Here is a 15205-nt window from a genome sequence, read left to right as displayed (position 1 = left end):
GCAATGCCCGCAGAGGGAGCGTTGTTCCCCCCTGGCTCACAGCCCCAGGGTGAGCTCTGAATCACCTCCAGGGCTCATTTCAGCTGGGCTTCATTCTGCAGGTTTTGCAGGAGAGGACAGGTAGGAAACAGGGAGCTGTTGAAGCAGCAAGATCTGCTGCAGCCCACACGCACAACTCCTGGAGACAGCAAGAGGCCAAGTCACATCTGCAGGAATTTGCTATTGGAGAGGCAAGAAGCCAAGTCACACCTGAAGGAATTTGCCACTGGAGATAGCAAGAAGCCAAGTCACATCTGCAGGAATCTGCCCATGTAGCTGCAGTTCCCACAGAAAATGCCTCAGCTGCACCCCTGCCCCTGGAGTGCTGCATATTGAAGGAGACTCAGCAGACTGGGCCACTCTACAAAACCAGAATGTTTTCTCTGCCATGCTAAATGCATGATACAGCCTCCCTCAGACCTCAAATCTATCTGCACTTTGTTAATTTTAAACAATAGACAGTGAATATTGAGTGATTTGATCAATGAGAAGTCAATTCTAATGGAAAAGAATGCTGAATACATAGCCCAGATTCCCAGTTGCTGAAGGCTAAGCTGACAGAGTGAGAATGCAGATGAGGCCAGGGCTGCCACAGAGCCATTTGGGATGGTAAAGTAACAATAAATACAGAAATCCAAGCACAATGATAAAACCAGAACTCAAAAGACAATATTAATTCCCCTCTCCAAAAGAGATCCAATAGAATGGTTGCCATACCTGATGTACATCTCTTCACGGTTAATGTTCTTGTAGAAATTCTAGGAACACAAATATTTAAAGTTACCTCGTAATGTCCTTTAATAAAATTATATATATATATATACATATATATACATATATATACACACACACACACACATATATATATACACACACACACACACACATATATATATATATAGACTGAGGTTTTGAGGTTTTGCTTTCCTTGGTAGTTGGAAAGCATAGACAGCATGAAACATAGATTATTTACAGATCTGAAGTTTAAACCTGGGAGTACTTCTTCAATTAACATTTTTCTTAGTTATATGTATGGTTTTATACCTACGTATACTTCTCCTAGTTCATAATGGGATCATTACTGAAGGTTTTTCAATTGGAGAAGAGGAAAATATGGTCATCCAAATGCATTAACAGAATAAACCACAAGCTCCAGCTACACTTGGTAGAAGCTGGTATGTATTGGAGCAGATGTGTAGCACTGTAGTAATGGAGCATCATTGTGTAATATCTCTGAAGGGGCCAGTTCCATTTGTCACCATACGTATCATGTTTGTAGGAATGCAAGCTGCTAAGGCTGTGCAAAATGCATGACAAGAATGGTCTCTTGAAGAGCTGCAGAAATTTACAGCACATTGCACAGTGATTATTGAGGAACAAAGAGTGTGTGAGTGTAACACTTCAAAGGTGGCCAAGGTTCCTCCTTGGCTTTGAGGAATTTCCTGGGGGAAGAATCTCTCTATGACATATCCTCATTTCAAAACAGGAGTAGAAAAGAAGACAGAGTGGCCCAGGACAGGATCAGAGTGTCAAACCTCTTGGCACCGGCACCCAACTGCAAAGGTGCCTTGCAGGTTTCCTGCCCACATTTGAAATCTGTAACTCTCGAGATGCTGAAGCAGCAAGTGGGTCAGTTCCTCATCACAGCCTGACTCTGTCAAGAACCCACAGTCCCATGAAGCTTGTTGATGGGTACAGGCATGTGAGCAGCCAACTTCCTTATTTATCCACAGAACCAAAGTGGATAAAGCATCCGAACCAAACAAAGCAAATGGGTGAATGTTGTTGGGATGGTCATGACACACAGAGTGACACCATAAAAGTTCAGAAGGCTTCCCTTTATTATGGCAGCCTGCTGTCTTTGATAAAGTAACTTGAGGGTAACTTCTAACCAGTTAATAGCTTTTTGTTAATTATTTTATTGGTTAGTAAAAGACATTTTACTTTTTTATCAAATCTATCTATTCTTGGATTTTTTATATATTTTCTTTACTGATTCTCATGGGACAAATCCCTTGTTATTACAGGTGCACTTATTTTTCACCCTGAGAATAGATTGTCGTGTTAAAGGAACTTCTCATTCTCAAAACAGCTTCATATGGGAACTTAGAGATCACTAGCAGAAATGACAGCCTGGCTTTTACCCTATTCCTACAGGTGAACGTTGCTTTCAGACTCACGCCTATATCCCCGCAAAGAGGTATAAAAATCTCTTGCCCCAGACTTTAAATCACTACAGAACGTTGTCACCCACTCCTGCCCCCAGTAAGATTTAGCTTCATGTTCAATAGATGGATTCTACTCCCTGCCCTCCTCAGCCCAGAGCCCAGGAGAGAACGCACCAGCAGGTTCACGGTGCAGCTCATGCGGTTGTCCTTGCTCTCGTCGCTCATCACGGCGCGATAATCCAGCAGCCTCTCCAGGAGCCCTTTCACCAGGCTCACAAAGCTGTCCACCAGGCTGGAAATGCCAGGGTGCTGCTTGGCACACTCTGTAAGGCTGCAAATACGGAAATATTGGTACAGTTCTGATGGCAAATACTGAATTAGGCCTAAATCAGCTGCGGAATGCACTGGAAATTCCCTCTGTGAGCTGGTAATTTAGAGATTGAGAAGACAGATGGCATATAAATCACATGGAAAAAAAATAAAAGAAACATTTACTTTTCCTGTTTGAAAACGACTTTGAATTCAAATGTGCACCCACAACTTCAGGACAGAGAAATCTGCCTCTGTGCTACTACAAACTCAAGTCTCTGAAATATCACACTATTGCAATAAACACTGCACCTTCCTTTCCTCAGCAAAAAATGCAAAAATTCTTTCCTTCTCTTTGTACTGTTACATGTGAGCAAAAGTTCAAATGAACAAAAATTACTCAAATTTTTAACTCAAAAAAGACATCGCTAGAGTAATTTTACTTTGAGAAATAAGCATAGCCAATCAACTTTCTGCAGATTGAAAAGAGTAATTGATCTCTTCTGATAAAAATACAGGAAAGGGAATTTTATACTTTGGCATCACCAGTTTCAATTCACATTAACAAAACCTTAACATATATTGTTTCTAAAAAGTGCTGAAGTGATTAAGGAGTAGAGATTTCACTTTACTGTCGCTTTGTTTTCAGCATTTAACTGTTTAAACATCATTAAGTGATTATCTACGTCTCATTAAGGAGTATTTTCTTTCTTTGCTTAAGAGATATTATTTCTTTCTCTGCTTTCCTTTTGCTTCCTCTACTTAACAGTTTAGTTTTCCATTGGGAACCTCTCTGACAAACTGCAGTTTTTATATATAATATATATATCCATATACACACATCCACACATATATTTTCACATATATAATTATAGATACAAGCATTGGGTCAGGCAGAGATGCAGTTAATTTTCTCCAAGGCAGTCCTGCTTTGTGTTGGTAGCTGGGAAGGTTCTGACCTCTCAGTGCTCAATTAGCAAATGAGCTCTACATCGTTTTCCAGATACCCAGGTAAAACAAAAGATTATTGTTAATCTTTAGGCACAATGTTTTTAAACTCCAATTACAAAATATACTCTTTTAATTAATAGCAAAACAATTTTTTTACTCCTCATAATTATTTGAACCTTCTTCAGAAAATACATACTCATATTGACTTCAATTGCAAAGAAATCCTCGAAGCTCTAGCCTAGAATGGAACCTCGGCAGAATACCCAGGAATAAAGTTCCAACTCAAGCAAAGTAAAAGCAGCATCTAAAGTTTATTCCTTGGATTGTGCAGCTCCAGTGGAGTCCTGACACAGAGGGAACATGGATGTGGATGTCTGAAGGAACATTTATGTTGTATAAGATAGAAGGGACAGAGGCCAGCAGATAAAACCAGAATACTCCAATTGCTCTTGTCTGACTGGTCTGAAACTGAAATATTTAAATCAATAATTGACACGTGGCTTATAAAATCCACTGCAAATGGAATGGAAACACTAAAGGGGCTGAAGAGCTGACAATGACAGAAAAGGCTGGAGCACATTAAAATATATTTGTGGGAAAGAAATTAATAAAGCCTCAGAAGCACATAGGAGACTGGAATATTATACAGGAAAATGATGTTATTTTACATCTCTAAGTATCAGAAACAGTGTGAGACACTAATGAAGGAAAGTAGAGCCACCATTCAAGTGACTGTTCTGGATTTCTGCCGGAGGTTCCCTTGGAGTAGCAGCAAACAAGGCAGAGCTGTGCACATTCCCTGACTGCACAATGAACATGAGCCTCCAAGACATCACATTTCTTCCCAATACAAGCAGAAAAACATTGACATAAACCACAAGCTATTGCTGGGTCTCACTCAGCACAAAGTACATAACTCCAGTCAGTAAAGAAAGGTGAACTAGAGTCCACATAAAGAACTACAAAAAAAACAGGAGAGAAGAATTCCTGTCTCCTGAGGGAAGATTCAAAAAATTGTATTGCTCAGCTTTATACAGTAATCCCAATAAAAAGGACCAAAAAACTTCAGAAGATTTTTTTTTTTTTTTTACCCCCAGGAGGGAGCAAGAAACCTTTGAATTTTTAAACAGCGCTTGAAAAAAAAATAGAAAATTTTAAACAAAAAAAATATTTGCAATAAAGCTGGAGAAAAACAACTGCATAGCATGGGCCACTGCAATGATGGGGAAGTGGAAAGCTGCCAGGTTTCCTGTTGTGACTGTATGAGGAACTAAAACATGCCAGAGCTCTTTTACTGAGCCTGAGGACAAGTGGCATGGCACAACTCGTGTTCACGGAGCTGCACTGGAGCTGCACTGATTCTGCTGCATTTCCCCAGGCAGGGCAGCCTGGTCTGCTCTGCCTGTTGAGAACAACCTCTCGCTGCCCCACATCATCCAGCTTCCCCTGGCACTGTCTAGGACAGGTCACAACGCCTTTAGGTCCAGGGACAAATGCAAGGCAGTGCTTTGTTAAACTTCTCCTGAACCTGTTCAGTTCATTGTTACGGGCATGGAGAAGCTCCCAGCAAACACCAGCATGGGCAGAGGTGAGCAGCAACACAGCAGTCTGCTAAATATCTGCCCTCAGGTGACATCTGGAACTGTGCAGGAGTGCAGACAGCTGGAGGAGACTGGCTGGTGGAAAAAGGACCAAATGAATAAATGTGGAGGCAAGTTTAACTGGGTCTCCTTCCAGCTGGAACAGGGAGCAGGGGACAGAGGCTTGAAATCCCTGCTTTGAAAGGTGTGAATGTAGGAAGACTTAAACCAAACCAACTGAGAGAACAGGTCCTACCACAGGCAGGTCACCAGCCTCTGCTTCAACACTCCACACACAGGTGGCATTCAACAAAATCTGGGGCTAAGATGAATTGCCATCTTTAGAAATGTGGAAGCTTTGAACTTGAGGCCTTCTCAAAGGAAGTGGGACAGTACCAAGGGGAAAAAACAGATATATCAGAGTAAGAAAGGGGCCTTGCAAAGGCAGGAGATCAAAAGCTCTGTTCTGTGTGTGATGACACTCCTTGACTGCACTGCTGAAAGACGGGGTTTGACTGGATAGTGCCACTTTCCAAGAAAAGCGCTGGAATGAAAGAGCAAGGTGCAAACAAGGCAAGCAAATGTTACACAGCTCAGAAAGAGTGAACTTCAAGGGGTCACATACACGAGATCTGAGGGAAGCTTTGCTTTTTGCATAGATAAAATCTCAGTTTGAAGTCTCTCTCCAGCTTAAAGGCAATGTAGTATTTCAAACTAGATGGAGACAATTTAGGAACGTCCAGAAAACATTCCATGTGATAAACTGAAATACTGGCATTGTTTACCCTAAGGGAAATCCTGAAGGAAACTAGACAGCAGCATTCAAATTTGATAAAAGCTGCTGCAAAAAGAAACAGAATAAATGATTCTTTATGTCCCCAGTGTGTGTACCCAAAGCTTTCATGGTTCATCTGATGAGAGATGTGACTTTTCAAAGACTGCTACCCTACCCAGAAATACAACCCATACAGGGTAGCAGGCTTTGAGGAAGGAAAACATGCACATGACATCACAAAGCCTTATTTAAATTCAGACTTGTCTGAATAATCTCTTGGAGTCCAATCTAGACATGTAAGAAAACACAGGGCAAGGATAACTTCTTCATAATTTAGCTGAAGCACAGAACAGTGAAAAGCAACCAGGAGAATCATTTCAATGAGCAAAACTGCAATGCAAACTGGGTGTAGTAGTGGAGAATTACGGTATTTCCAGTCCCTTCATGAAGAAAGTTGCTAAGATTCTATTTTAGGTAAGGTTACCAACCTGAGGACTGGGAACAATAAGATAGAAACACATCCTGAAGGCATCTGTTCTATTTATTGTCATGCACTACTTACATGGACTCAAAGAGCTGCATGTAGTGTTCATCCCCTCGTCCTCCTTCCACCTCATGATCCAACTTCAAAATGATTTCATTTTCAAACTAATAAAGAAAGAAAAATCAAAACACTGAGCAGCTATCCAGAGGTCAACACACTTCAGCACAGCATCAAAAATGTTCCTCTGTATAATTATGTCACATATTCCCAAAGGTTAAATGCTTGGACATATTCTGGTCTGGGCTTTTAGCACGGCTGAAAGCCTGGACACAGATTTTCACAAAGCTTCCCTGGACACAGATTTTCACAAGGCTTCCCGGGACACAGATTTTCACAAAGCTTCTCGGGACACAGATTTTCACAAGGCTTCCCTGGACACAGATTTTCACAAGGCTTCCCTGGACACAGATTTTCACAAGGCTTCCCTGGACACAGATTTTCACAAATCTTCCCTGGACACAGATCTTCACAAGGCTTCCCTGGACACAGATTTTCACAAGGCTTCCCTGGACACAGATTTTCACAAAGCTTCCCGGGACACAGATTTTCACAAGGCTTCCCGGGACACAGATTTTCACAAGGCTTCCCCTGCACTGGGCACATGAGACACAAGCTCAGAGTCTGTGGCAGCCACAGACAGTCTTTGTCCTCATGCTGCACCCTGTTCAGAAGGCAGGAAGGAGCTACCTCAGGGTTCTTGACAAGTCATTAACACATCAGGAGACGCAGGGAGAGCATTAATGGAGACCTACATTGAAATAAAGCTCCGTTGCTTTACGTAGCTCTAATTATTAAAACCACTGTAAAAATGACAGAACTCATTACTGTGCTAATGCAGCAAGTTTTCACGTTCTGCTTTGATACAAAATTTCACACAATTGTCAGGACACGAATAATTCTGTTTCTCCCTGGAGTGTTTCTGTGTAATTGGGAGCTTTGGCAGGCTGGGATCCAGATCATCCCATCAGAGACCCAGGAGCCTCTCATGGTACAAAGAATTACTGCAGTATTTCAGATATGGTACTTTCAGATAATTGCAATGCAAAATATTTTACCATATTTCAATATATCCCCATCCAAACATTCAGCTCTGAGCTGAAGAAGCCAAGGGAAGAGGGAAACAGTCCTTCCTCTCAGAGCACCAAGCAGGTCACGCATCTCTTCAGATATGTTTTTAGAATTTCTTCAGTTTTAAAGAACATGACATTCTAAATGAAAATATGTTACTAGACGTACTTCCTTCAAGTAGGTCATGATTCAACCTCTCCACCCTGAAAAGTGTTTCATCGTTTTTCAAGAACAAAGGCCAAGCTTTCCTCTCTTTCCTCCAGTGTCCAGCCTAGATCTATTGGCCACCCTGATCCTGTAAACTGCTCTGGAGGCAGAAACTGAAGTGGCTGCTGCTTCTTTGAAAGAGCACCTTGAGCATCCAGACTTCTCCACTGCTCACACCAGGAGCAAAACTTGGGCTCAGAGCAGTGGCAGTGCAGGTACACCCTGCTCTGGAAAGGGGCAGGAGGAAGGAGCCATTTCCACCACCTCCTCACTTGCAATACTAATCCTTTCTCTGTGACTAGAATACAAACGAAAGACTGCCTGTTGAACACTACATACTATACTGATATTAGAGAATAAAGAGCTATCATTGAAAAATGGCTTAACAGAAAAAAATAAAATTGCTCTCTCTCATCTTGGCTGAAATAAAAGTCTAAAGGGCTCTGAATTTATTTTTATGTGCAAGCAGGATGTGTGTAAGTAATGTGGGTAACACAGGTGCATGGCAGTTCCAGGACAAGGAAATATTGAGCAAAAACATCCAACCCAGCCCTTTTCTGTGGGCTTACTGCAGTAAGACAAATCTGTGAATATAGTGCGGGTCAAGCATGAGTTAAATCCACCTCTTAAATCCTTCCCAGTACTTATTCAGCAGGTAGAGAATTGATTAGTTCTCAAAGAGGCAATAATTTCACATTGCTGGATCTGAACAAAAAACCCTCTTCCTAAGCATCTTTCCTGCAGTTTCTCAACAAGCTGCAAGAAGAAAAAAAAATCACTTGCTTGGATCAAAACAAATAAAAAAGTTGGCAGAAATATAGAATAAAGTTTTAGTGTTTCTGTGCAACCAAATTAAGCTCTGGAAAGTGTCACTCTCCTCTCACTTAAACAGAGTGTGCCTAATTGTCACTGGCACCAGTTTAGCTTCAAACCCACCTGCTGCTCTAACAGATCCAAGGAATCTCCCAGCTCTGAGCACACCTCGACACCAAAGCACCAAACATGCCGAGGTTTTCCACGTGGATCTCTCTGGAGCACCAGGCTGACCAAACTCAGCCCCTGCTGCTGCTGAGATCGCACCCCTCTGAAAGCCTTACACAGCCAGATTTCAAGAATTCAGAGAAGGAGCTGTGGCTGTGTAGAGCACCAGAGGACACCTCAGTCACTCTCTGTCACCTGGGAGAGCTCAGGACAGCAGGACAGTGCCACAGAATCCCTGTCTGTCCTCTGACAATGAGCCTGGAAAGCCAAGCACACAGCAGCAGCCAGCACTGATTTCTGACACGGTCCCACGGCAGTCAGGAAGGAAAGCAAACACAGAAAACTTCCCCAGATGGCTCCAGCAATTGGCAGAACCCACGAGAGATACTGAACTGAAAATACCAAACACAAACAGAGTGATTTATTTGAACAAAAATATAAACACAGATGAATTAATCTTTCCTAAGCCAAGTTAAATCCTCAATGTAACTCAAATCCATGTTTATTTAAATGATATTTTCATTTACTCTGCAAAGAGCTAATTTTCCTTGTTTGTTTGTTTGTTTGTTTGTTTAAGCAAGAATTTTCTAACTCCTGGCCTCAGATCACAGTTAGAACAAGCAGGACGAGGGCTTCCTTTGGGAAGTCGTACTAAAATGCACAACCTGATCTTTCAGGGAAAGGAAAGGTGTGTTATCAGCATTTGGAGGACGGGATTTTTTTAACCCTATGTGTCCAACTCATGAGCAACGAGCTTGTATCACATAAGCAGTGAGCTTCTCTTTTTATTTGAAGGAGGAAGGGATCCATTTACAGGACTGAGTCTATCCACAGACACTGAGAGATTGATAAATCGGCTTTCCAAGATTCCCAGCTCTCTGAGCCCATGATAGGCAGAGCCTCGATAGCTAAAATTAGTAGATATTAATGGCTCCCTCTCTACATCTTCAATTAGAGTTAAAATAATGAGCTTATCTAACACTGCTCTGGGTGAATGGAAATTACATGTGCAAAGCAGAAGAAAGGATTGCCAGAAAATGCCTTACTGTGTCCTACACCTACATGCAGATTCCAAGCCATTAAATGTATTTGTAGAGCAATTCATTCTTGAGACAGCCACAGGTGGAATTTTATTTTCTATGGGGTTAGACGATTTCCTAGAAATAGCTAAATAAAATAAAATAAAATAAAATAAAATAAAATAAAATACAATTCTTGCCTGAAAAAATTAAATGACTTGATATCCTTACTGGCTGTAAGGTGTTGTGTGCTTACAGCAGGACACAGCCCCCAGCCCCAGCACACCCCTGTGCCCCCAGCACAGAGCCCTGGCCCAGCACAGCCCAAGGGCAGCTTAACAGAGACAGGATTGTTGGGAAAGTTTATTAAATCGTGTGGGAGGTACCAGACAGGCTCTGGTTCCTGTGCTGGTACAGTCTCAGCTCGTAAAGATGTTTCTGTCTGTGCTTTTTTTCCCCCCCCCTCTTCTCTCATTAGAGAAGATTAGATTAAAAATAAATTATTTATTTTTAAAGTTCCACAAAATTATGTTTTAAGTGGATGTCATTCTGGGCTCCTGAGTGCCCCAGGCACTCTTGAAATAACATGCTGTCATTCTCAAAATTTTATACTGAAGCTTTAAAAAAACATGCTTTGTACTACTAAATGTCAATTTGCAAATGAAAATTGCGCACTAACAAAACCTGGAGTTTATGTGTTTGTGCCTCCAATAATTATCCATTCATATTACTTATTTGCTCCGTTAAATTAAGGTGGGAACAATTTTAAAACATAAAACTTAATGTGCCTTTCCTTTAAAATATGTGTTTTAAAAAACTTACCGGAATGGCTAAACTTACATAGGCAAGGGGTTTTTTTAATCTTATTTATCCTTCTCTTTATTACCTCATCCATAGCAAAGGAGAGGATAAACCCCGTGATTCTTGATGAGCAAATGATCACAATTCCTAAAGCAGAACATTAGAGTCCAATGAGACTCAGCTGCTCAATTATGAAATAGTTTTTGCACCATCTGATGAAAACTCCCCCTTCTTCTTAAGCTGCAATAAACCCAATGTCCTTGTTCCTTGGCACTGTAAAATACCACCTGAAACTTATTTTTATGGCAGGAGAAGTGATTCAGTGGGCACTGGAGTGCCTGGCCTCTCCTGGGCTCCCAAGCTGCTGCTCCTGTTAATCAGGCAGGATGAGAGATGGGTTCTCAGGATTCCTGGGCTCTGCAGATCTCTGTGTCCCCCCCAAGAGTGGAGGTAAAAGCCATGAGCAGGAAAACATTTTTAAGAAGGCAAATATGGGACTATCAGGACACGGAGGGAACAGATGCACAGAAACAAAGTGGTTTTTAATCTTGGCCTTGAACCAAAAGCTTTGCACTGTGGAATACAGACCAAAATGGAAATTCCATCTGCTCATTTGTTCCACACTTCATTGACACAGAAATGCCCCAAATGACTTAAAGTATTAAACATAGCTGGGTGTACGAGATATTTATATTTACATGTGTCTAAAACGAGGCTGTTTTGTTTGTCATCTTCCCTTACACAGACTGTTCTGAATTAATTATTTGTGTAGCTACAAAGCTGGATATCCAGTTCATAATTTACAGTTGGAGGCAGTGTGCAAACACAGAACAAGATGAGTCCACGCCCAAAGAGCTCGAGGAGAATGGAGATGTCAGGCAGGGATGGATACTCCCCTGCCCAGGCAGACACAGTAAGCAGTGGCAGGAAATTCAGATTACAATCTCCCTGCCCCACCATCCCAATTTCTATTCCATCGGTCAAAAATATTTCATAGTGGTGACTTAAAAATTCTTTTTCCTTTTCAAAATGACTGCCAAAAACACTCCAGGAATTTCAGTTCTTCACAGAAATTATTTTTCTCACGATGAACATTTAGAAAATTTACAGTTTCCTGATAAATCTGATAATATATAACTAACTCTTCACTGCTACTCCTATCAGATGTATTAACACCTGGAAGTTTTGGCTTACCAATATCTAGATCAAAAGAAATTGGGATAAGGAAATATTTAGATTATAGAGGATCCCTAGAGGTCATTTGATTCTATTTCCTACTAAATGAAGGGCTGACTTCAATGTAAGTCTCGCTGCTCAGAACCTTTTCCAGTAAAATCCTGAAAATTTGGATTAAGATCCTGTGGTCTCCCTGGGCCCTTCTTTGCTATTCAATCTATTTGTTGCTGTCATTGCAACAAGTCTTGCCTAAGTCAAACTCAGTCACTCTGGAGTTCCTACATCTGCTGTTTCTTTGGTTCTTAATATTTGGGATTTCGCTTTGTGTAAGCAGAATAGCCCACTTGGCAAACATCTACCAGAAATACAGAGCACATGACATTTAAATGCAATTTCACACAGAGCATTTGTAATTACCTTTTTGAATTCTCCCGTCCTCTGATATTCACACAGCATCATGTCAAAGAAAATTGGGATCGTGGCTTTTCGTAGTTCAACTTCTGGAATAAGTGTCATTTCCAAGATGGGCCCAACCATCCCCGGAATAAAGCAGATTTTATTCTGGCCTGAAACAAAACCAAAAACATTTGAATATTTGAGGAGCAAACCAAATATTTTTAGGAAGACATCTAAGAGCTGCAATCATTTAAAGGAGTGTTTAAGCCATCTGTGTTGGTCAAGTCTTGCAACTCAGTCACTTCGTTTCTCCTCAGAAGCTGGGGGCATGTGAGTGGATACTGACTGCTTCTAAGGTGCCAGAATGCAGTGCCAGGAATAAGCAGGAGTGCCAGAGGAGTTGATATTTTCAGTGAATAATTCGATCTTTCGGTTTTTGACATCTCCTTATAAATATTTAGAGTAGAAGGTAATAAATCAGCCCAAGAAGCTCCCCAGTTCTATCAGCAGGAGAGCACGACACTGCAATGTCACATGGGGTAACCTTTCTGTGGAGGAGAAAACCATTACTGCCTTTCTGAATAAAATTAGACATTGCAACAATGAATCAAACCAACCAATGCATCAAAATCAGCAGCAGTAACAGAATCACCATCCACAGAACTCAGCTGCTAAACCCACAGGGAATTATCTCGCAGCACCGGGGTGACATCAGCTGCCAACAAACACCCCAAAAATTCTGCCAAAAATGTGCAGAACGCCCGTCCGGGTCCCAGGCACGGCTCAAACTCTGCCCTGACAGAGGGAGCAGAGCTGTGAGAGGGTCAGTGCTGCCTGAAGCTTGCGAGGAGACAAAAACCTTCTCATCAATGAATGTGAGACTTGCTCCAAACTAAGGAACGTTCCGAGCCTGATGTTCCTCTCTGATGTGTGCCATGGGAATTTTTAATGTGATTGCCACACAAAAATTATCCAAGATAACATGAATATTCTTCCTAAGTTCAGTTAATAAGAAATGAACCCAAAGGAGGGAACGAGAAACTCTCAGAGGAGGAGCAGCAGAACCTGGTTGGATGACAAATGTAAAAATTTTTTTTGAATTTTAATCCAAAGAGATTCCAAATCTGAGTCTCCTAATTTGCAGAATCATAGGTTCAGGCTGAGCAGTAACCTTCTGAGGGAAATTCATCCAGTCTCAATCCTGCAAAATAAGGTTCTGAAATCTGATTTCAGTCATGTTTGAAATCTGAGGGAGGGTTGTGAGTTCTCTTTTAAATACAAACCTGGCAGTAGTCCAACTGTATCTCATCTCGGCTCCGGGCTAAATCACGGGAGTGAAAACATATTTTATTCAAATAGCAGAAATATTTACAAAAGCACTTCATGTCAGATCGTTTTCAATGGAACAAACATTATGTGGCAGATTCAGTTGCAGTGAAGCTCAGTTTGCTACTCACCAAGTTTGTACCACATGTCACGGATAGCAAAGCCAATTAAACGTCTCATATCTCCGTATCTGGGAGGAAAGGAATATGAAAGGTGTTTTTATCATTACCTTTTTTATCATTTTACTACAAAACAAAAGATTTAAGCTAAAGGATATGTTTTGCTTACTTGTTCTGGATTTTGTTGTATTTTGCGTGGGAAAAGTTTTCCAGCTGTAGTGAATCTTGGGTAATGAAAGCCACAGCCAAATGAAAATAGTTGTTCCACAGCTGTAAATTGAATATAAGGAAATTATAATAATTTTGAGGAAAGCAGGAATAATATTAAACGATGCATAATGCAGAATAATTTATAAAACCAAATGATGCAAGCAATATGAGATCTTTTTATTATGCAGAGATGTACATCATTACTATTATGCAATTAGCAGGAAAACAAGAAAGATGAATTTTAACAACGCCTTCTACACATTTGCTCTTAATAACAGAGCAGCTGAATAAATTTTGCTAAAAAAAGACTCACATGAGATTCATTAGCCAACAGCATTAAACCCTGAACCAAAGCAGGAGTGGGGGAACACGTTATGTGCTGGTGGATCCTAACAAACTGGAGCTAAAGACACCAGTGTAATTACACTGCATTTGAGCACCACTTCTGAAGGCATCTCCTGACTCCTCTTCGGATCCTAATTCAACAACCATTCGTGTGAAATTCCAGTGCAATTTGTGAAGAGCTCTCCACATGAAAGAAGCACAAAATGCACCCCCAACTAACAGCTGATTGTACTGAGTCTGTACTTGAAGTAGAAAAAAAGCCTCCGTGTTTACAGTGCACAGCCCTTCATTCCTGAAGGCAAACTCTGTTCTACAGACAATCAAACACAAGCACCTCTGACACACTAGAAGTGGAAAGGGAAAAGAGAAACTTCCCTAGGAAACACAAATTTAAGGAAGGAAATACAATTTTCAGGAGATTTTAGGACTCAGCAGCAGCTTTAAACACTTAAAAATGCAGCTGTAGCGAAAACCAGTGGTAAGGCAATGGGAAATATGTTCAGTGGTGATTCAAAGGATGGAACAAAACTTGGGACAGAGCTCTTCATTTTGTATGGTGCAATACACACCTGGGTTGGGAACACACACTGAACAAATGTCCCAACAAAACTTAAGTGGCCTCTGTCCTTTGTAGCCTGGAAAAGTCTGGTGTGCAAATAACGGGGAAAAGAAGATCCCAACACACCCAGAACCACGGACGTTTCCCGTAACAAATACAATTCTCAAAGGTCTTCTTTGATTTGTGGATGATCCTGCTGTTGATTGATCCCTGCCTTGGGGGCCCAGCCAAGGCTGTGCCCAGCAGAGCTGCTCCTTTCAGAGCCTGGCAGGGCTCTGTGTGTGTCCGTGGGCACAGCTGCACACACCAGCCCAGTTCTGCAGCCAGCTCAGAGCCTTGCTCATCAGGACAAATGCTGTTTATGCCCTGAAAGGTCAGTTTTACCCTCTCACCAAATATTTTAAGAGATTATTTTGACCAGTGTGGAGTTCCCAGCGCCTTGAGAAGCTGTGTTTATTGATGTGCAGGGCACGGACTCTGTGTGTTGGTTATAGCAGTGAAATGGAAAATTTCGCAAATTGTTGTAGATTGTGGGGAGAAAAATGAAGGCTTATTCCTAAATGGTCTCTTATTTCATTTAATAACTCCAAGTTCAGTGCCACCTTTGTCCGAGACACACCCTACAGACTCAA

At 41.3% G+C, this 15205-nt stretch overlaps 1 protein-coding gene across 1 annotated transcript in view; it reads right to left on the bottom strand.

Annotated features, from left to right (window-relative positions):
- Positions 1 to 15205, bottom strand: part of DOCK2 (dedicator of cytokinesis 2) — a 155436-nt gene that overhangs the window by 22978 nt on the left and 117253 nt on the right. The window contains 6 exon segments of the mRNA XM_058422522.1: positions 757 to 797; positions 2382 to 2538; positions 6385 to 6470; positions 12036 to 12184; positions 13472 to 13530; positions 13629 to 13729. Of these exon segments, the coding sequence (XP_058278505.1) occupies positions 757 to 797; positions 2382 to 2538; positions 6385 to 6470; positions 12036 to 12184; positions 13472 to 13530; positions 13629 to 13729 (593 nt within the window).

This window comes from Hirundo rustica, chromosome 14 (assembly GCF_015227805.2).
Source record: "Hirundo rustica isolate bHirRus1 chromosome 14, bHirRus1.pri.v3, whole genome shotgun sequence".
Classification (NCBI taxonomy): Eukaryota; Metazoa; Chordata; class Aves; order Passeriformes; family Hirundinidae; genus Hirundo; species Hirundo rustica.
Note: the sequence above shows the minus strand (reverse complement) of the source record. Positions and strands in the feature narration are given on the sequence as shown.